Here is a 22591-nt window from a genome sequence, read left to right as displayed (position 1 = left end):
CTTCCTCCCTCTTATGTGTCTGAAGACTGTGGCACCCGAGGGAAGAGGCCCTATGGTCTCATCACCTTTCTGCTGCTGTGTTTCTGGGGGCTACACCCAAGGGCAGTCGCAAGAGGCCCTGATGGACTGCGCTTCCCTGATACCAGGGGACACCTAGGAAAGGGGCAGCGGTGAGTGCAGGTCTCCCTGCCACACCTCCAACCCCACCACCTCCACCTCTCCTTCTTTAAGGAGATGCACAGAGAAATGTCTGCAATGATGGCTGCTTCTGAATGGTGAGATTGGGGGCTTTTATGTTCTCATGTTTCTATACCTTTAACCGCTGGAACATTTCTATCATGAATAGATATCATTTTTATGAAGACAGTGACATTTCCACAATCAAACATTAAAATGGCTTTTTGAAGATGGTTGTAGTTGTGTAAAATTATAAGTGATTTACTATTTTCTTTCCCATTCTTTTTTTTTTGGCCGTGTTGGGTCTTCACTGCTGCGCACTGGCTCTCTCTAGGTGCGGCAAGCGGGGGCTGCTCTTCGTTGCGGTGCGTGGGCTTCTGCTTGCGGTGGCTTCTCTTGTTGTGGAGCATGGGCTCTAGGTGCGTGGGCTTCAGTAGTTGCAGCACACGGGCTCCGTAGTTGCAGCACATGGGCTTAGTTGCTCTGCGACATGTGGGATCTTCCTGGACCAGGGATCCAACCCGGGTCCCCTGCATTGGCAGGTGTATTCTTAACCACTGCACCACCAGGAAAGTCCCCTTCCCCATTCTTTTTATTCATTGTCCAAATTTTCTACAACGAATATGTATTGCCTTAGAATTTATAAAAAAATTTTGTAGCTACTGCCCTAACGTCTCCCCTCATAACTAAGCTTTCTGAAGGGTTACCTATAATTGCTTCTCTATTTCCTCACCTCCCATCTACTCTGCAACCAACTAGAATCTTGTTGGCATCTCTCCATGCTACAGAAATGCTTTTCTCTAGTTTCTCAATTTGAACAACACCTTTTAGTCCTTTCAGTGGGCCTCTTGGCAGCATTTGACACTGCTGGCTTCTATCTTGCTTGGCATTCTTTCTTCCTCTCTGGCGATGGCTTCCCGGTTTCCTTCTCGTATGCTTCCATCAGTTCCTTTTTGTTTTTGCTCCTCGCAATCCAATCTCTTCTCACCATATAGATTCTCTTTTGGGAATCCTACCATCCCCAAGACAATTTCCATAGCTCTGCTGAAAACTCCCAAGTCTGTATCTCCAGACCAGACCCACTGCAGGGTTGCAGACCTTCTGATGCTGCTTCCTCCTGCTGCTCTCCACTCAGATATCCTACAGGTACTGCAGGCTCACCAGGCCCTACATCAGTTCCTGCTCGGTGGATGGCAGCACTAAAGGAAACGTGTTTCTGGTGTCCGCCAAGTCTATGCCTTCTTCTTTGAAAGTGTCCCCACAATACTTGCTAAACAGAGTGGCCTCAGGCCATTCAATTTCATTCTCTTGGCTGCTCTATTTTTTTGTTTTTACATTTAAAAAAAATTGGGGTATAGCTGCTCCACAATGCTGTGCTAGCCTCTGCTGCACAATGAAGTGAACCAGCCATGTATACACATATCCGCTCCCTCCTGGACCCCACTCCCACCCGCCTCCCATCCCACCTACCTAGGTCACCACAGAGCACTGAGCCGAGCTCCCCTCACTACACAGCAGGCTCCCACCAGCCATCTATTGTACACATGGCAGTGCACATACATCAATCCCAATCTCCCGATTCATCCCCTCCACCCCTTGTGTCTACACATCCACTCTCCACATCTGCATCTCCATTCCTCTCTTGGCTACTCTTTTTTTTTTTTTAATAAATTTATTTATTTTTGGCTGCGTTGGGTCTTTGTTGCTACGCACGGGCTTTTTCTAGTTGTGGCGAGCGGGGGCTACTCTTCGTTGTGGTGTGCGGGCTTCTCATTGTGGTGGCTTCTCTTGTTGCAGAGCACGGGCTCTAGGCATGTGGGCTTCAGTAGTTGTAGCACACAGGCTCAGTAGTCGTGGCACGCAGGCTCAGTAGTTGTGGTGCATGGGCTTAGTTGCTCCGCAGCATGTGGGATCTTCCCGGACCAGGGCTTGAACCCGTGTCTCCTGCATTGGCAGGCAGATTCTTAACCACTGCGCCACCAGGGAAGTCCCTTGGCTACTCTTGATTTGACTGGGAGTAGGCAACTGACCCATGTAGACTACCTCTCCCAAGACTGAGGTGGTATTGAGCTCTGCAGCCGTAAGGTCCCATAGAGTTGAGGCCAGGATCAGTGCCATGGCAACCCAAGGCTGTGCGCAAGCTTTGCAGATGTAACCTATGTCTGTGTGCTGGGGTGAGGGTGGAGGGGAAGCAGGAGGAAAGACCTTTGCAGAGGCTGGTCTGTAGAGATACTAATAGCAGGAACAAGAGTCCACAGGCCCTGTTGTACTTCCTGCAATTGAGTTCCATGAGGTTCCTGCAATTATCTGAATAAAATCTTCATTTAAGCTAGTGAAGAAATAGAGTGAGAGTTTCAGATCTAAGCAACAAAATGATCCCTGGAAAAAAAAATCTATCACCACTCAGTTAGCCAAGCAGAAACCTGGGCATCATTCCTGATCGCCCTCATCCTCACTGCCCCATACCCAACCAATGACCAAATTGTCACTCCTGCCTCCTTAATTTCTCTCCCATCTGCCCACTTTTCTACATGTTCACTGCTGTGATCCTAGTTCAGATAATACAGTAACTACTTAACTGTCTTTGGGTCCCTGGTCCTGTGCCCTCTAATCCATTTGTACATTATAAGCAAGGTAATTTCTCTGATGCCCTTCTCATATTTACCCTTGTCTTCCTTAAAATCCTTCATTGTTCCCCCACTGCCCAGTGGAAAAGGCCAAAGCCCTTGGCCTGGCTTTCAGGTCCTTGATGACTGACCTTGCCCTATACAGACTATACTTTTCCCTTACCTGCCTTGAACTCTACTCCTTCAGCAAGACTGAAATACTTGGAATTAGAGAAATGTACAGCACTTGCCCTTGCCTGCCTCTGTTCCATACTCCCTCTGCCTGGGACTCCCATTCCCCTCCCCTTACCTGGCTCTCCCCTGTTCTCAGCTGTCCTTCAGGTCGTGATTTAAAGGTCACCTCCTCCAAAGAAGGCAGACTTCTTTGACCTTCCTAACACTCCCAGTGCCCTGTGTTTGCCTCACCCAAACGACTTCTCACACTGTATTGGAATTACCTATTTTTTATTTGCCTCTCTGGCTAGTCTATACGCATCTTGAGGGCAGGAACTGTGTGCCAAGCATGGGGACTGGCACATGACAGACACACTTTCGGCATCTGTACAGTAAATGCATGAATTGTACTTACTGCAGGTCTGTCATAATTAGCACTTGAAATAGACGCCAGTGGAAGCTGAAGGTGATGAGACTGTCAGGTAAAAAAGGAAAAAAAAAACCAGTCCTGAATATGCATTCAATCTGTTCTTCACCGTACATTAAGGTACAAGTGCAATGTTTCTTGAAAAGCTGCTTTAAACAGTTTGTCACGGTCTTTGGACCACTCTTAACTGTGAAGAGTTTCACACATGAACGAAAAATTATCCTCGGAAAGGGAGTGGATATTCTCCAGACTTTTAGAAAGAGTGCTGAATCAAGGAAGAAGTCCATGTTTTACAACGAACTCATTCACTTAATAGAGCAAGGCACCTTTTGAGAGCCTCAGCTTCCTCACCTGCAAAGTGGGAATGCTATCACCTGCCTCAAAGGGTAGCTGTAAGGTTAAAATAGTGGACAACGCAAGCTGCTGGTGTTCTTATCAGGCAAGGAAGTCTCAGTGTCAAATATTAAAGGGCTCTTCTAGATTGCTTATGCCAACCGTGTTTTCACAGATCAATAAACTGAGGCCAAGAGAAGGGAATTCCCTTGCCCAAGAGGATTCAGCTACGACATGGGAATGGCAGGTCTCCAGCGTCTGGGTCCAGCTCTCCCTCCAGCTGTTGTGAGAACGTTCTGTTGGCACTTGGCAATTTTGGGGCTTCTGCCAGATAGTGAACCATGCAGAGCTGGCTGTCCAGAGTCTGGAGAGCTTGATACTGGATGCCAAGGGGATTCAGCAAGTGCTGGTGAATGAAGGAGTTAGAGGTAAGGCAGGGAAACGACTCACATTGCTGGAAAGCGCAGGGGGGGGTGGGCTGTCATCCGGAATGGGGATCAGTTCTCCCAGCTTTAAGGAAAAGAGCACGTTGAAAATGAAACATCAACTAGAAACTGTTCGCCTATTTTCAAATCAGAAAAATGGCATTTACAGGAGTAGAATGTTATTTTTACAGGGTACTTGGAGGCGGTTTGTTAAAGAATTACCTGCAATTTTTTCCAACCATCTCTGACACGAATGAAAAACTCGGTGCTGTCCTTCAGGTAGATGAATGTCCCTTCTATGACCAAATGGGCTTTCTGCAACATGTCAGCCATGTTGCTAAATGCTGTAACCTGTCAGATAATTTCAAATTGCAAACATTGCGGTTATCATCACAGCGATGGCCCAATTTGAAAAACTGGCCTCTCTGTAAAGTCAAATATGAGCCATCCCTTCACAGCCAGGGGAAAGTCTTATTGTGCCACAGAGAGATATATAACTTCATTAATAACCAGAGGACTTTCTTTCCGATAAAACAAAAACATGCATTACCTTGAAACACAAATCTCAATTACAATAAACAAATTAAGACAAAGAAGATAGTATCCTGAGAGTTCAAAGACATTTAAAAACTGTTAGCAGAGTTGGCTCTGTTGGACGTTGGTACTGGCAAAATCATGGGTAAGTTTTCCCGCTTCCACTGGTGTGAGCTGCACAACGGCACCGACATCGTTACATGTGTTTTGTTAGCTCATGCTGCTGCAAATTGCTTTTCATTTGGAGTAAGAAATGTAAGCGAGTGAGTTACTCTACCCACGTCTTAAATCTTTTTTGCCTGGCTGGGTAGTTCCAGTATTAAATACACAGCAGAAAATGGGGGTCTGTAACTTCTCTGTCTAGAAAATTGCCAAAGATCAGACAGCCATCTCGGCCTAGCCAGGCACAGGCATAAAAGCTGGAAAAATCTATCGAGAAGTGTCAAGCCTCAAGGAAATATCAACCTTTTCAACTGAGAAGGATTATAAAAACTTAATTTTCACCTAGCTTTGAAGATGACTTTGTGATTAAAATGACTCAGGCATCCCCCAAAGGTACCAAATATCGAAATTCCATCTACTGTTGGACAGTTCTTCATCTGGCAGCCCAAATTTCCAAATAAAATCTATCAAAGACCAAAGAGCATTCCTAGGACTCCTGACACCCTAATGAGGTATTTGTCCCTTTTCTGTGTATCACAACGATCTCTGTGTGCCATATCCTGCTCCAATGATCTGCAGGGTAACAAGGTACAAGAGACATCCTTCGGTAGAATGGAGAAGGCTGCATTACCCAGGGGAAATGTAACCAGCACAGGGCCTCCTGTGATGTTGTTTACGGTCTTGTGCCTGTGTTTTCTGATGTAATATGATTGGCTCTTGTTACAGTTTAGTCAATTAACGATTGGAAAGGTGGAACTTAAATCATAAATGATTTTGTAGTCTGTATCTTTTTACTTAATAAGTCATCCAAAGAGATAATAAATACCCTGTTTGTGAAATTATACCATTTCTATTGTCATGGAGGCCTAACTCCAACAGAGAAGGTGTGCCAGCCCCTAAACACTGCAGCCAAAGTTCTAAGGAAACCCATCCAAAGCAGAAGGATGAAGACACACTGATGATAATACTGACCAGGTTCCTGGATCCGGGAAGCCCTGGCTGTCCTGGAGGGCCAGGTGGGCCTGGAATGGCCACAGCTAAGACAAAGCAGAAAAGAGAAGTTACAAAATAGCATACTCTCTGCAAAATGCCTCCGACGTTCAGCTGGTCACCGAGGGGAGCGTTCACCACCCCACTCACAGTGCTGCAAAGTGTTGCACCTCGTAGCCGAATCTTAGGAGCTCTGTGCCCAGCATATGACTCAGCCACATAGACTGGTTTGGGGGAGAACTGAGATTCTTGACTGTAGCCCTGGATGAAGTCATGCCTAAGACTTTCCAGTTTTATAAGTGAATAAATTCCTGTTGTTTCAATTGTTTGTATAAGTCAGTCTGAGTTGAATTTTCTGTCACTTGCATCCAAAAATGCTCTGACTCATACAACTTATTTCTCCCAAGAGACAAACAGGTAATTACTGAACAGAGGAAGCAGACTCAGAAAGAAGAAGAAAAGGTGCTGGGCTACAGGGAGGCAGGGTAGGCCAGTGACAGGGGCCCTGGCCGTCCAGCCAGGAGACTCAAGTTCCTGATTTGTCAGTTCTCAGCTGTGTGATCTTGGGGAAACAACAAGCTCTCTGAACCCCAGCTTCTTCATCGGTGAAATGTAAACAGGTACGTCTTCACTAGCCTGTGTTGAGAACTGAGAACACAAACTAGGAATGTGCTTTGCAAATTGTATAGCGTCCAACCAGAGATTCTTACCTTTTGAGGAGTCAAAATGCCCTTAAAAATCAAATCAAGGCTATTGCCCTCTCCCCTAGAAAAATGCACATATGCATATCTGCAAGTGTGTGTTCGCGCGCACACACACACACACACACACACACACACTTCTACTTAGAATGTTAGTGGGATGATAGCTCCCTGAGGCACATCTTTGAATTTTCTAGGAGTTTATGGTTCCCAAATGAAGAGTCCTTACTTTAGGCAAACATAAAGAAATATTATTGTAGCAATTCCGCTGCTCTCCTTCTACCTCTCTGATCTCCAATTCCCCCCCAGAATCTGCAAAACTCTTGGTAGAGATAAGGATGTTTGTACAAGTCCCAGTAAAATTACTGTATGAGATTTTTGAGGTCACTGCAAATAAGCCTGTAGTCTGACACAGGACCTGAAAATTCATACACAGGTGGTGAATGTCTAGTGGAGACAAAGTCTGAGGACTTGGATTTGGACCCCAGCCATGCTTCTTCCTAGGATTTGTGACCTTGAGTCAGACTCAACCTCTCTGAGCTTTGACGCCTTCATCCATAAAATGAGTTTTATAATCTTATGCATTTCATCTCCCTCCTGGGGTTGCTGTTAAGATTAAATGGGATAGGGGCTTCCCAGGTGGCGCAGTGGATAAGAATCCGCCTGCCAATGCAGGGGACACGGGTTCAAGCCCTGGTCCGGGAAGATCCCACATGCCGTGGAGCGGCTAAGCCTGTGCGCCACAGCTGCTGAGCCTGCGCTCTAGAGCCCACGAGCCACAACTGATGAGCCCACATGCCACAACTACTAAAAGAGCCCGCGCACCTAGAGCCTATGCTCCGCAACAAGAGAAGCCACTGCAATGAGAAGCCTGCACACCACAACAAAGAGTAGCCCACGCTCGCCACAACTAGAGAAAGCCCAGGCGCAGCAACAAAGACCCAGCACAGCCAAAAATAAGTAAATTTAAAAAAAAACAAAAAGATTAAATGGGATAATGGATATGGGAGTGTTTTGTAAACTGTGAATTGCTATATATTATGTGAAGGGTAATCCTTTTCAATGGAGCAAGGAGTCCTAGGGCCCCCTAGTTTAGGGCTACTGTGGACAACAGAGTCTCTGAATCCTGTACTCACCCTGCAATGCCCCTTCACCCCTTGTAATTCCTATGTATCCCTCAAGGTTGTATAGGCACCTATGGTTTTATCCACCCAGCACCTTCTCTCTTTACAGGACCAGCATCCTCACTTGCTCCTGAGATCTTCCCCTTCACCTCTATGACCATTCAGGTCCAGAAGGAGCTGTCATGGTCTCATGTGATCCCACCTCCTGGCCACAGATGACTGGTCCAAGGTTGGGCATCTGGCCCAAGACAGGTCAGTCAGTGTCCTTCCCCAGAACATCCCCACCCCAGGGCTTTTCAAACTAAAACTGAGAAACAAGGTCAAGATTTCTAGATGACAGTGGAAGCTGTAGGTTGTTGGTATTTCTCGCCATGCAGAGGATATGGTTTATGGTGAAGAAGCGTGATGCTGCTGCAGTCAGAGAGCAGCTGAGCAAGAGATGGCCAGAGAATCCTCACAGGGACTGAATCCCTGGTTCCGGCTGCACCTGAAGTCTCACTGCATGCCTGCCCCTCTTACAAATTGCTTGTTCACACCCTCCTGCACATCCAATAAGTTGCCCTATGCACTTGAGCTAGTTTGAGTTCCATTTCTGTCACTTGCCCCAAAGTCACCTCCTGTGTAAAGTTCTCCCGGATGCCCCAGACATTGTAGGTCTCCCCCCAGGTGTGCTTCCACCACACCTGGCTCATGCCAACCCAAACAACAAAAAATGATGCATTCATGCTATTATTGCTGCTGCTGTTATTTTCCACCATGGGCACAGTGGAAAGAACACAGGCTTCGGAGCTACTCTGATCTGGGTCCTAATTCCATTCATGCCACTTATTAGCTGTGTGACCTTGGAAAGGTTCCTAAACATCTCTGGGTCTCACTTTCCTCCTCTGTAAAATGTGGATGCTAATACTTTCCTTGAAAGGCTTTCTGAGAATCTAGTAAGATAATGTAGTAGAGTGACTGGCAGAGTGCCCGGCACTTGGTAAGTACTTGATAAATGGAGATTTTCTTCTATTTCACCCATTTTTCATTTGAGGAAGTGAGGTACAAGGGGTGAAATTTTTACATAGAAGGGTAGAATCAATGCTGGTCCTTAAGTCCCTTAAGTCCCAGGCATTGACAAAGCAGCCAGGAAGCTTCCACCCACACGTGAAAAGATGTTCATCATTATTAGTCTTTAGGGAAATGCAAACCAAAACCACAATGAGATATCACTTCACATGAATGAATGATGACTAGAATAAAAAAGATATGATAATAACAAATGTTGTTGACAATGAGGAGAAATTGGAACCTTTTGTACACTGCTAGTGGGAATGCAACATGTTGTAGTCACTTTGGAAAACAGTCTGGTGGTTCCTCCAAAAGTAGAGTAACCATGTATATGACCCAGCGATTCCACTCCTGGGCATTATACTCAAGAGAACTGAAAACATACGTTCACACAAAACGTTGTACACAAATGTTCACAACAGCACTATTCATAGTAGCCAAAAAGTGGGAACAACTCAAACGTTCATCAGCTGCTGAATAGATAAACAAAATGTGGTATCTCCATACAATGGAATATTATTCAGCCATAAGAAGGAAGGAAGTACTGATACATGCTACAACATGGGGGAACTTCGAAAACATTATGCTAAGGGAAAGAATCCAGTCACAAAAGGTCACATATTTTGTGATTCCATTGATAAGAAATGTCAAGAATAGGCAAATCCAGAGAGACGGAAAGTAGATTCATGGTTTCCAAGATCAGGGGAAGATCAGGAAAAAGAGGAGAGACTGCTAATCGGTACAGGGGTCCTATTTAAGGTGATGATAATGTTCTGGAATTAGAGAGAGGTGATGGCTGCAAAACCTTGTGAATATATTAAAAACCATTAAATTTTGCACTCTAAATGGGTGAATTTTATGGCATGCAAATTATATCTCAATTTAAAAAGAAAAACGAAGAGAAAGAAGGCTCCACCCAGGAAGCAGCCCTCTGTCGGATAGTGTGGCTCTGACGTGCCACCCAGGTGTGGTGACGCTGGGCACCACTCGCAGTACTGACCTGCTCCTAGGATAGCCGGAGGTCCTGGTGGCCCCGGGGGTCCCTGTGGCCCAGGGGAACCAGGTCTCCCAAAGCCAGGTGGCCCAGGCAGGCCAGGAGCACCTGGGGGTCCCTGGGGCCCGATGATGGTCTCCCCTTTCTGGCCCTGTCAAGTGCACAGTAACAGAAGAGAGAAAGCACCATTAGTCACTAGAAGTCCCATCTGTTCTTTTTGTTAGGACATTGATAAGAAGTCAGTAAACATCCTCTATTGTTATCATCATCCTCAGTCCTGGCACAAGCCAGGAGGTGGAAGACCTAAAGAGCGGTGGCCCAGTCGTTACGTTGAATGACAGCAGAGAAACCTAGGGAGCCCTGGACTCAGAAGGGCCCCTGGAGCTCATCTAGTCCAGCCTCGGCATTTCATAGATGGAGAAACAGAGGCCTAGAGAGGGGCAGGGCTTGCCCGAGGTCCCAAAGCAAATCAGCAGCAGAGCTGGAAGGAGAACCCTGGTCTCCTGGCTTTGCTCGGTCTATGCTCATGGCGAGTTCCAGGTCCAGAATTTGCTCCTGGTCCCTGAGGGTCAATGATCTGATCATAGTCTCAGTGGAGGCATAATTTGAACTTCTCTTTTGTGATCTGGAGAAACTTCTCATCCTAAGAAGACCAAGCCGATCTACAGGCTCCTTCTTTGATGAAATTTCAGAAGAATCAAATAGCCCCCTAAAAACATCTCCCTCACCTTCCCTTCTGCCTCTGTTATCTGATGTGTTTACCATTAACAACTCTTTGTGCTGAGTTTTCCACCGCTGATGTGAATAAGGCACGGTGGTGGGTTACCTGGAAGCAACCTGCGTGCATGTGGCCTTGGCTAGCTCCCTTTCCTCTGTGGCCTCTGCCAGGCTCCCCACCCATTAGTAAGTATGGGGGAGAGAGGCCAACGCCCAAGGCCTGCCTGCAGCCTGTGGTACTGTGACTGGCCTTTGCTCCCAGCTGCCTCGTCACACTGGGGGGCTTCAGGGAGCGCCGTGACTCCCCGAGGAAGGGGTGTGGAGGGGTCGCTACTCACCTCCAGGCCTGGACTTCCCGGCAGGCCCGGGGGCCCTGACACAGAGAAGCCGCTGTCAGAGTCTCCTTTTTCTCCTTTGATCCCCTTGTCTCTGTTCTCCCCCTGGAAGCAGAGAACATCCAGTAAGAGTCAGATGAACCAGTCTCTGACATAAGCCTGAGAACTTGGAAACACAGGCCAGATGTTGAGAAATGCTCACCTTCAAGCTGTTCAGAAAATGTCTCAGGTAAGTTGGATCCACAGCAGGGCCTGAAAAAGAAACGCTTTTTAAAAATCCACAATCAATCTCAGAAATTCAAACACCAAAGCCTCCAAGTTGGCAACCATGATGAGTTCCTAGCAGAAGTGACCCCACGTTGGTTTAGCTGACAGAGGGGGCACTGGGCTTGGAAACGAGCACTAGTTCAGATCCTGTGACCCTGTGGCATCCTAGGCTTGTCCCTGGTCCTCTCCAGGCCTCGTTCTGCAGATGAAGCTGGAACGATCAGAACTTCCAGTCTCTCTTGACAAAGTTCAATCTTGCACACGTGTTGCCCATGACTGGGTCTCTCTGGAATTCCATAGAGCTTGTGGACAGGGTGGTAATGTAATTAGCCTTACTTACTGGCTCAATTGGATTTCTCAGAAACAAAAATCAAGGACAAGATCCAGAACAAGAGTTGGGATACCTGGTGGTCCCTGCGCCCCCTGGTCGCCTTTTTCTCCTTTTGAGCCGGGAAGACCCCAGGATCCTTTCTCTCCTTTAACACCTGCCACCAAATACACACACATTAAAAAAAAAAAAAAAAGAGTGGAAAATCACCTTCATTCTATATAAAACATTTTTGAGACAAGATTTGAAACTCAGCCCCTTGAGCTAAGTCTACTCAACAACAAAGGCCTATTGAGGGTATAAAATCCTTTGCTACAGGATGGAGAGGCAGAGGTAGATGCAGCAGACACAATTCCTGACCTCGGAAAGCTCTCAAGGAGACAGACACAGTGAGGGTAGCGCGAGGCAGGATGGAATAAGTACCATCCTCAAGGTGCCAGCAGTGCATCATGGGAGCCCAGCAGAGGCTACAATTAACTCCCCTGGACGGCTTCATACACGTGGCCTGAGACTCAACACCAAGTCAAGCTCCCGGTCCCATCCCACCTAAGCCTGGGCAGCACGGTGGTGTAAGGGGAGGGGAGGACTCTCCGGGAGTGCCGCAGAGGACAGCTAATGGTGCTACTAAGTATTCCACTCGCAAAGTGCGGTACGCCACTCCCCACAGGACTTGTGAGAAGCAAACTCTTTATCTGGGAGAGGGGCTCAGAGAAAGCCTCCTGGGAGTACAGAGTTTGGGAAGGGAAGCAGTCCCCTTTCCCCACCTAGATGAGTGGGTGGACACTAGATCTTTGAGTTCCCAGGTCCCGAGAGAGATCAGCTGACCAATGTGTGCCTACACACTGGGGATCCAAGAAAGCAAATCGAGCTCCACCCCACCTCCTCCCCAAGGTCCACCTTGCACCAGGGGTAGGGAGAGCCTTGAATTGGATCTGAACAAGCAGTTTGAGAACAGCCTGGACTTTGTCACCAAAAGTGACCAAAAGCCCATGAAGCCAGATACCAGCAGGGACACCACCACCTAAGCAGGCCAGGAGTGACAGAGCCAAGCCAGAGGTCAGTACTCGGGGGAAAAAAAAAGGCCTTTCCCTGTTTAAACTGCAAGCGTTCAGACTTCTCAATCAAAAGGGGCACACATGGTGTGACAGCGTGTGTGGGGACAGGGAACCAGAGTCACTGCTTGCCTGCAGGCTCCCGTCTCCTGGCCTATCCCCACTCTAATGTGTGGTAGATAAGCTCCTACAGGCCATGAACATGCTGATGTTTACTGATCACTAAGAGCCAGTGCGTCTCACACTGCACTGTGTATACACCTCAGAGGGAGCTTGTGAACATGCAGCTCCTGGTCTAGCAGGTCTGTGATGAGGCCTGAGATTCTGCATTTCTAACAAGCTTCCAGGAGGTGCTGACGCTGCTGGTCCAGGAACACTCTGAAGCAAAGGCCTTCTGAGCTCCCACGGCCTCCCCTGCATTAGCTCTTGGCATATTGCATTGTAACGACTTTTTAAAGAGTTTCACCCAGCAGAGTCTAAGGGCCTGGGTGACAGGAAGAGCATGGGATCCATCTGTCTCAGCCCAGTGCATGGGATAGCACCAGGCAAGGAGAAGCTATCAGTGGATGTGTTATGAGCAAACTAACATGAATGGAAAAATGGAGTGCAGCCTGCTAGCTAGGAGACTCAGCCGAGATGCACAGAATAGGGAGACGGGTGACAAGCAAACAGAGGTGACCAGTCCCACAGCCTTTGTCCAGCTACCACCCTTCCCATGACACCCAGACAGATCTTCCTGACCACCAAGTCTACACCCAGCACTGGACAATTGGAAACCACCTCTGCAGACATAGGAGGGTCAGGAAATGTCCCAGAGAAACAAGGTGAAGACAAGAGTGTGTACCATGAAAAGTGATGAGTTCTGAATTTCCAGGATACGTGGTACCAACCTAGAGAGAGAGAGAAAGCCAAGGTCATACACTGCAACCCTGTTCTGGTGTTTGCATGCACAGGGAGACACAGTCCCCTGTCCTGGGGGCGAGGGGTGAGGTCATGGAGTCAGGCCTTCCTTGGGTGTTGTAGCCCCCAAAGGCCCTGAGTTTCCCGGTATTCCTCAATGCAAGGCATCCCAGGCCTTCAAGTGGGGCAGGGTCGGGAGGTGGGGGCAGGGAGGGCATCATGTAGCTGAGCTGGGCTGAGACCTACTGGCCAAACAACTCTGCAGAAGGAAAGCCCAAAGCTTTAAGACAAAAAGTCATGGCAATTTTGGTCTGGTCAACTGTGAGTGTTCTAGCCCTCCCTTCTGATCAATCAGGATTGATTCATGTGAGAGGTCAAGCACTCGTGCAAGTGATGTACTCAAGCCACGAAGCTGGGCCAGCCATTAGCTTTGCTGCCATGTGTAATCAAAGATGAGCACACTGAACAGGAGTTGATGGTGGTGCTAATTAATAAAGGGGAGTTATCATTAGACTGGGGGGTTATTCTAGACTTCCCATTAAGTGCCAGGGGTCTGGAGTCCAAGCTATTCAAGATAATATTCCTTCACAGTTCATCCCCAGATTCCTGCATTTCTTTCTTTTTTTCTTTGTCTGTTAACACAGAGCCACCTGCCACCCTGCTTTTAATAGTCCACCTTCACCTTTTTCCCAGTTAACATGCAGAATCAGAATGATCCCTCTCACACCAGATCCCTCCATGCTTTTGGGTGCAGGGTCACAAGATGCTCAGGGGTCACCAAGAGAAGATGAGGGGAGGGGACAGGAATTTTCCAGGAAGAATATTTCTAAGTTAACGATAAAGGCAGCAGTGCCCAGCTGATATCTGACAGCTATGCTGATAAAGTTGCTCCACTCCAGGGGTGGATTGTTAAGGGTAAAATGTTAAGGTATTAGAAAGGGGCTGAAATGAGAAGGGGCTTGTGAAGTGCTGGATGTGAGAGGAAGCATTGCTTTTTCAAATGTCCATTTTGAGAGCTGGTCAAGAAACATCCATGCCCCAGCCTGCATGGTGTCCAGACAGGCAACATGAAATCAAAACCCAAAATGCTCTGAGTTCATCTTTGGCTTATTTTAAGGAACAGCATGACCCCCAAAGGCCATGGTCACAGCAAAGTGTCCTAGCACAGGTCACGGTAATTGCAGTAGCATTTTTACAACGCTCTTGAGTTTTTCAAGTACTGTCCCATGGCCGGTTCATTTGAAGCCTGATATCATGTTTGCTGGGAGGGGCTTCGGGCACTAACTCACGGTGGGACCGTGCCTCTCTGGGTTGAGGTCTCCCCTTCTCTATGGCTGGGAGGCAGCCATCTCTCAGGAGGGTCTCTCCAGCCCTGATGTTTTAGGATTCCTTTCAGGCCACTGATGTAAACGTGACCTGGTCAGCTGTTGCCCTCATGTAGTTCTGGGAGCCAGCAGGCCCCTTGGTCACCTTACGCACGTGGGTCCTATCCTCTGCCTTCCATGCCAGAGTTCCCAGGCCATGGGATGCAGACTTGGGTGTCTCAAAGTTTAGACATGGACAGATGTCTGGGCAAACACTCAGCCAAACTGCGTCATTTTAAAGCCTCTGACCCAAGTCTCATCACCACCTCCAACAGGCATCAATTAAGAACCCACTTCAAAGAATCTTCTAAACTGTAATTTGCAAGCTCCCAAGAACAGAGGCCACGCCTGTCTAGTTCACCCCTGTGGTCCCTCACTTGTACTTGACACTTGGTAAGTCCTTGATAAATATTTGTTGGATGAATGAGAGAACAGTTATGCACAGTTCCATGACTAATGCCTGTGCATGGGGAGAGGCCCACCCTCCCTGGTTTTCCCCACACCTAATACGGGTGACACCCCGGGGACACTGCACTGACCAGCTGGACGACCAGCCACGAGTCTGACCCCTTGGGGTGCCTGTACCTGCTGCCTGGTGGTCAGGGGACCTGCATGATAGCCCCAGCTCTGTCCGTCCTGTGACCTTAGACAAGTCAGTGAGCTTGTCTGAGTCACAGTTTGTTTCCTCATTACAAAGGGGAAGAGAAAGTCCCTCCTCTCAGGGTTGTGTGCTGTGCAGTAATATGACAGTTGAGAAAGGACAGTCATAGATTTTAGCCCAAAGCTCCCAATGTAAAGAGCGCTGGTTAGAATTGCCTTTTTATTCTCATCTGTATTTTAAGGGGTCTATTTCCCCGCTTCTCATACTGCTCCAAGCATGAAGCTAACATGCTAACACGAAGCTAACAAAAGACACTGCTCTTTGACTGCATTAAAAGACACACTCTGTCCACATGTGTGCCCTTAGAAGACCCAGTACATTTCAGTGCCACAATCTATTATCTAGAAACCTCGAGTCACTCAAGGGTCTATATGCAGGTGATAGAAGACATCAAAGAGGACACTGACAGACAGAAGGGGCTCAAGACAAAAACTCATCTTCTCTGAGTTGCTTTCTATGCCAAAGCCTTTCACTGCCAAGGCAGTGACTATACGCTACTTACTGGAGTTTTGCAGTGTGGCCGGACTGGAACTGGGAAGACGGCCTGTGGGAAGTGAGAATGAGAGGAGGGAATCAGGGCACCCGACTCCAGCTTAGGCTGGTCTGGGTCTGTCCCCCCCTCCTCCTTCAGGTCTCCCCCACCTCCCCACTGCCAACTTACTCCTTTGATGTTAATCACAGCTCCAGGTGGTCCTGGGGGGCCTGGAGGACCAGGTAGGCCAGGTGAGCCCTAGAGGGAGGAAAGAAAGGCCATCCCTGAGTTCGGGTTGTTATGAATGCAGAGGCAGCTGCAGGACACTTCCCCAGGGTTTGGAGACACAGTGAGGAAAGGAGGGTCCTCTAAAGCCAACTAACTCTTCCCATGGGTAGGCCAGTCTCTTCCCAGAGCACACCTATATCCGTGGCCTCGCTGCATCTTCACAACAGCAGAGCAAGTATCATCGCTGGTTTACAATCGGACATAATGAGGGCCAGAGAGGGGAAGTGACCTGCTCAAGGCCACACAGCAATTCATGGCAGAATGGAGACTGGAAGCCAGATTCTGACCCCAAGAGCAGTGCTCAGAGGATACTGAGCCCACCACCTCTATCGACGCATCCCTCATATGGAGCGGCGGGTGGACTGAGGCCTTCCCAGGATACAGTGCCTGGGAGAGCCCCTCATAAATGTAACAATAAACACCAACTCCTGTTAGATGGCAGAGTCACTTTCAGAGCCAGGTCAGCCTGGCCTTGACACCGTGCAATGTTTGCTCCGCCAAGCCTGGAGCCCAAGCTGGACCTGCAGCAGAAGCTGCAGGAGGGGAGGGGGAGGGGGAGGCTATGGCCACAGGTGAGAGGCCTCCGGCCCACGAGGAAGCTCCATGTGATCACTCAAGTGCAGGCACCCGTGTCTGCTGTACCTGGAGCCCCGGTAGGCTTGGCAAGTGAGTCGGTGCCCAGTGATTCAATACGATTGCATTTCTGCATTTCTAGGCATACAAAGCGGCGACCGTGGGGTGCAAACAGAAGCAGCAACACACTTTGAGCTGCATTTGCATGCAGCAAATGGGGGACCTTCAGTGAGTCACTAACTTGTACAGGCCCTAGTTTCCTCCTGTGTAAAACAAGAACACCACTGAGTTTCTCTTAGGAGAGTTACTATCAAGACTGAGATCCTGTCCTCAAAAGCACTTTGTAGAGTGTCTGGTACACAGTAGGTGCTCAATAAATGCTGGCTTCCTTATTGCAGACGTGGGACCCTGTTGATGCTCCGGTGTCTGTCATCTTGCGAGGCCCTGCCTACACAGCTGATCGACCGTCTGTGTTCTCTCAAGAGCGCTCACCGAGCACCCCCAGCAACATGCGAAACCCCCAGGACTGTGTAACCCAGGAAGGATGGGATATTACCCGAGTCAGAAGACCTGGGATTTGAAACCAGACTTCTTGAGAAAGCCCAGATCGTGTTCTCCCACCCTCCCTCTGGGGTCTGGACAAGGAAGCCTATGCTCCACTAAGGTGGATTTGGTGGCAGGGACCTCCTGAGAGCAAGCCGGAGGACAGGGTTGGGCTGGAGGATCTTTGGAAGTGGCAGTAGAGGAAGAAGAATAACGTTCCTGAGCATTCTGTCCACGAGCCCTGCTCACTGGACCTGGCACTTGTCCGCCCCTCCTCTGGACACTGGCTCTGGGGCCGCGTCCCCGGGGCAGCATGGGGCTGGGTCTCTGGTGTGGCACTTACCGGCATCATGACCCCTCGATCTCCTTTGGCGCCTTTGAGGCCATTCAGTCCTGGGCGACCCTGAAACCCACAGGCGAGGCCTTAGTAAACCCACTGCCCACAGGCCAGCCTGGCCCGCATGTCCTCCCTCATATGCAATATGAGAAACCCCAACACCTACGGGTCGTCCAGGGAGGCCAAATTCTCCTTTGTGTCCTGGTGGTCCTTTGGGGCCCTGGAGGCAAAGTAAATACCAGATTAGAAAGAGAAAAATACTGTATGATGTCACTTATATGTGGAATCTAAAAAAGCCAAAGTTGTAAAAACAGAGTAAGATGGTGGTTACCAGGGGTAGGAGGGTGGGGGAATAGGAGAGGCGAGGTTTAAGGTACAAACTTGCAACTAGTAGACAGCTAGGTCCTGGAGATCTAATGCACGGTATAGTGAATATGGACAGCAACGCTGTATTAATATTATCATCCTCAAACTGCTAAGAGTCTAGATCTTTATTCCAACCACAAAAAAGAAATGATAACTATGTGATGTGAGAGAGCTGCTATCTCCACAACAGCAATCATATTACAATATATAAATGTATCAAATCAACATGGACACCTTAAATGTACACAATGCTGTATGTAAAATATATTTCAATTAAAAAGGAAAGAACAGAAACTCAAGGGCTAGGGAGATGGGGGGCATCCAGCCTACCTTTGTGGGTAGTGGTGACAATGAACCACTAATAGGAGGATGGAGGGCAAGGAGAAGTTATGAAATGTCCACCTGCCTGGCTCCTTTGTCCCCTGGCCTCTCTGTCCTCAGCTGGACCCACTTGCTCAGTCCCTCCTGCAGGGCTCTACCCCAGTCCAGACGCTGGACCCAACCCTCTCAGCCAGTCAGAGCTAACAAAGAAGCAAGAGGTCAGTAGCTCCTGGCCTTAGCTCCCAGGTAGCCGTGTGCTGGGTCAGCTCAGAACGTGGACCTTTGCCTTAGGTCTTATGTCCCAGGGTTCTCCATGTCCCCCGTTGGAATAATGCAGTCCTGCTTCACTCCTCATGTCAGCCAAGCCCAATAACCTGCTTCAGGATTTGGTTCCTAACTTGCTCCCACCTGTCCCTAAGGACCAGAATCTTGGCCTGGCTCCCCAGTTCTCCAGATGAGCCCCTGCCCATGGACTGCATTCCAGTACTTGCTTCCTGTGTCCCCATGCTCCCAGAGCCACTGCCCTTTTCCAACCTCCTGCCAGAACCCTCATGCCTTCCAGTGTCTAGGATGCATACAATGTACCACCTCTTCCCAGAACAAGCTCTACTTCCAGTTGACACCTTTCCTGTTTTGTAACTGGGTCTGTCCTGTCTCCCAGGGGAATGACTGGTTCAAGCCTGGGGCCTATCAAGCCCCTTCTTCCTGCTCTCTGTCTATATAAGTCTGTATTCAGACTTACCCTGAAGAATGGCAAATAGACTGTGTTGAGACAGGCTCTGTATGTAAAGTACCCAGACCAGGTTACTCTCAGGAAAAGAAATGCAAGGAGTTAACAGGCCACAGGCCACGTGGCGGTACGTTCTAGCGCAGGGCTTCTCAAACATCACTGTGCGCAAGTCACCTGGATCTCATCAAAATGCAGATCCAGCGGATCCGGGGTGGGGCATAAGGCTTTGCTGTTCCAGAGAGCTCCCAGGTGATGCTGATGATGCTGGTCCATGGGCCACACTTCGAGTAACAAGGCTCTAGTGTGGTAAGCTATACTCGTCATGAGGGCCATAGACAGCCCATGTGCCACCTTATGCAAATTACAAGAAGGTGCCCCCTTACTGTCTGTGCTTGGCAAGCTATGCACAGCTGGGCTTCAGTGGCAATAACTACCCTGGCCATCTGCAGCAGCTTGCCGGCCACCATTGCTAACAATTAGTATTTCCCACCATACTGGGTATTAGTAAGTGTTATCCAGTGGTTAACACAAGACTCTCCCAGTCTGCCTTAGCCTGAAGCTAGGGCCAAGGACACCTCTCTAGGGCATCCATTCTGCCTGACTTAAGGGACCAAAGGCTTTAGAAGGTCCTTTGAAGGATGCACCTTGGAGGTTATGGGCCATTCATCAAGGACACATGCCTGTTAGAGAAATGTGAGGTCCTTTCTCCCCAGGCCTGAGATCCAGCTCAAACAAACCCCGCATTCAAGCCCCAGTGTGCAGTTCTCCAGCTCAAAACGTTTCAGAAGAATGAAGGTGTCAGTTGGAGGCAGTGAGGTGTGCTGGGAAAAACCTGGACACAGAGTTTGACAGGCTGGGTTCAAATCCCTGCTGTGTCACTAACAAGCTGTATGGCAGTGGGCTAGTTACTTAACCTCTTTAACCTCGGTTTCCCGGTCTATAAAATGGGGGTTCAGACATTAGCCTCTTAGGGTGGTGAAAATGCAATGAGATGATCTGTGTTGAAGCATCACTATCTGACCCGTGGTGGATGTTCTCTGAGTTTTCTTTGTTCTTTGGAAAGAAATATACGAGGGACAAGTTTAGGGTTCATCTGGAGAGAACTGGTAGCTTAAAAATTGTTCAGCAGCCCCCCAAAATTATAGATTCCTGGAGCAGTAAGGCAAGAAGGACGCTATGATGTCATCTAGTACTCATTCAGTACCCTCACTTATAGATGGGAAGACAAAAGCCCAGAGAGAGAAGAGGACTTGTTTGAGGTCATACAGCAAATGGGCAGCAGACCCAAGACCAGAAGCCAAAAGGCCCAGGTTCCCTGGGTAATGACAATCTTTAGCTGGCAAGACCCATACAACTGTGGGTCTCACCACCATCCACTTCCCCTCTCCTTCTGGGCACACAGCTAAACCACATTTCTGAGACCTATCCCCACCCCCACTTCCACCGCCACCTCCTGCATCAGAGGTCTGGCCAGAAGTGGAGTACATCATCTTCCATGGTCTCTTTCCCCTCCCCAACCTCAGCCTATCAGCTGGAAGATGCCATTGTGGCCCTGAATCCACCAGAGGGCAGAGTCACAGGATGCAAGCATCCTGGGTCCCAGAGTCACTGCCTGGAGGGGAGATGCCCAACTGGGAACCACCACAGTGGACTCTGCATAAGTGAGAACTAAGCTGCTATCGTGCTGAACCACTGAGATTTTATTTAATTGCAGTTAGCCTACCCTTGACACAGATACATTTTGCCACATCCTTTTTATTTTCACAGCTGGGACAACTCAATCTAGTTGAGCCAAAGTACGATAAATGCTTCAAACCCCAGTCCAGATGCAGGGGCAAGACGCTCTGGCTTACCATCGGTCCCGGGGCTCCACGCTCTCCAGGTTCACCCTAAAACAGGGAGACACGGACTTGTCACTCAGATGCACACGGTTTGTGACAGAAGCAAAGATAGGATGTAGAAGATGTGTGCCTTCAGGATCTGGTGACATAGTTACCTTTCGGGCTCTCAGCCGTTCCAGAGGAATATCCCCCGTCAGGATGGCGCCCGGCTCTCCCTTCTCACCCTGCAATTCAGAGAACCTTTTGATGAAGCCGGGCCTCCGCCTCACCGCCTTATCCAGAGGCTCATCGCCATGATTTCTCTGGCCTTCACGCTGCCTCTCCAGCCCCACTGCCCGACAATGACCTCTTGCTAGAATACTGCATAGCCTCCTGAGTCATTAAATGTTCTCTGGACTGTTCGCTCCATGTACCATCAGTTACTGTCCGAAAGCACAGGTTGGGGTCCTGCAAGCCCCTCTGGGGCTCCCTCTGCTGCCAGATCAGCATCCCCACTCTCAACCCTCCAGGAATCAGTCCCAACAAGGTCCGTCCCACCTCTGGCTGTGTGGCTACCCCCTGAGAACCTCTGGTTCCTAATGTATTTGGTGGCTTGCTTTCCTAACAACTCGACTTGAGATCTGTTCCCACCTAGAATCCTTAGTCTTGTTAAAACATCTAAAATTGGGAAAGTGATGACAGCATGAGCAGTGGAGGCCTCTCCAACACAGGGGCCCTGAGTCTCCATGTGAAACTTTGCCTCCAAACTCCAGGCTCCTGTGCAAATGCTCACTTGATCAGGCAAAGTTATCTCAGTTGCTGGGAAATAGGGGAGATGGGTAGACAGGTGGCAGGGACACAGGATCCTGCCCCCAATCCTGTGCTCAGCAGGGCCATCTGCTATCCCAGGAGGCTTCCAAGAAGATATATGTCCAGAGAAAAGGCCAGGGAGAGGAACCATTCAAGGCTCTGGCCCCAGACTTCAATGCTAGCCCCTGGGGAACTGGGCTGGACCACACGAAAGTCTCCCTTCAACAGGGCTGGAAGCAGCCAAGGCAGTGGTGCCAAAGCAAGCCAAGCAGCCTCTCCTCTCCGTCCCCCAAGCCCACACCCGGTATTTGGATCTTACCACTTCGCTGGTGAGGAAAAGCGGTCCTGAGCACGCCAGCAGCAAGAAGAAGCAAGCACAAAAGCATTAGAGGCAGAGCGAGAGAAAGCGCGTTGGCTGCGAGGATCAGAGCAGACCTGCCTGGGCGCTTTTCCCAGTTTTCAAAGGGGCAGGGGATTAGGGGAGAGATGGCACGTAGGTCCCTCCAGATTCACCCGGCCTCGCCACATAGAAAACAGAGCGTTTAAAGCAAGAGCCAATCCTGCTTGACCAGGCCTCCTCCCAAGCCAGAACTGCCCTGACCCCACGCCATCTCTGTAGGCCCGTGGCAGCAAAAGGCATCCCAAGACATGGTCCCATGTAACGCTAAACTCAGACCCAGCACACTGAACCCTCCACCTCCTGGAACTGTGGCCCAACAGACACTGGAGACTCTCTCCCCCTCCATGGGGCTAGTGGAAAACGGTGAGGGGAGGAAGGAAAGAGAGTAGCCTAATGCTCCCTCCTCTTAGAGACACACACTCTCCTTGACTCCCCAAGGCAGGCTCAGGGCTGCTCCCACTGGCTTTATACAGACCCCTGTTACAGCAATGACCATGCACTCTGCTGGCTGTCTGCATGTCTGTTCCTCACATCTTATTTCTCTATCCCTAGTGCCTAGTATAGGAAACTGGCTGGCACACCTTAGGGAATGGATGTAACCTGGATGAGT

The 22591-nt window shown here is 49.1% G+C and overlaps 1 protein-coding gene across 3 annotated transcripts in view; it reads right to left on the bottom strand.

Moving 5' to 3' along the window:
* COL15A1 (collagen type XV alpha 1 chain) overlaps positions 1-22591 on the bottom strand; it is a 103066-nt gene that overhangs the window by 4697 nt on the left and 75778 nt on the right. For 2 of the 3 annotated variants that reach the window (XM_033858339.2, XM_073806331.1), the window contains 15 exons: positions 20948-21016; positions 20805-20840; positions 17701-17754; positions 17541-17600; positions 15983-16051; positions 15824-15865; positions 13241-13286; positions 11421-11501; positions 10952-11001; positions 10753-10854; positions 9704-9848; positions 5811-5875; positions 4365-4493; positions 4168-4227; positions 3373-3432 (listed from right to left, as the gene is read on the bottom strand). In XM_033858339.2, coding sequence (XP_033714230.1) covers positions 3373-3432; positions 4168-4227; positions 4365-4493; positions 5811-5875; positions 9704-9848; positions 10753-10854; positions 10952-11001; positions 11421-11501; positions 13241-13286; positions 15824-15865; positions 15983-16051; positions 17541-17600; positions 17701-17754; positions 20805-20840; positions 20948-21016 — 1068 coding nt within the window. The remainder of the gene's footprint in view (positions 1-3372; positions 3433-4167; positions 4228-4364; positions 4494-5810; positions 5876-9703; positions 9849-10752; positions 10855-10951; positions 11002-11420; positions 11502-13240; positions 13287-15823; positions 15866-15982; positions 16052-17540; positions 17601-17700; positions 17755-20804; positions 20841-20947; positions 21017-22591) is intronic. The other variant, XM_033858340.2, reaches the window with a different exon arrangement.

Source organism: Tursiops truncatus, chromosome 6, assembly GCF_011762595.2.
Source record: "Tursiops truncatus isolate mTurTru1 chromosome 6, mTurTru1.mat.Y, whole genome shotgun sequence".
Taxonomy (NCBI): Eukaryota; Metazoa; Chordata; class Mammalia; order Artiodactyla; family Delphinidae; genus Tursiops; species Tursiops truncatus.
Note: the sequence above shows the minus strand (reverse complement) of the source record. Positions and strands in the feature narration are given on the sequence as shown.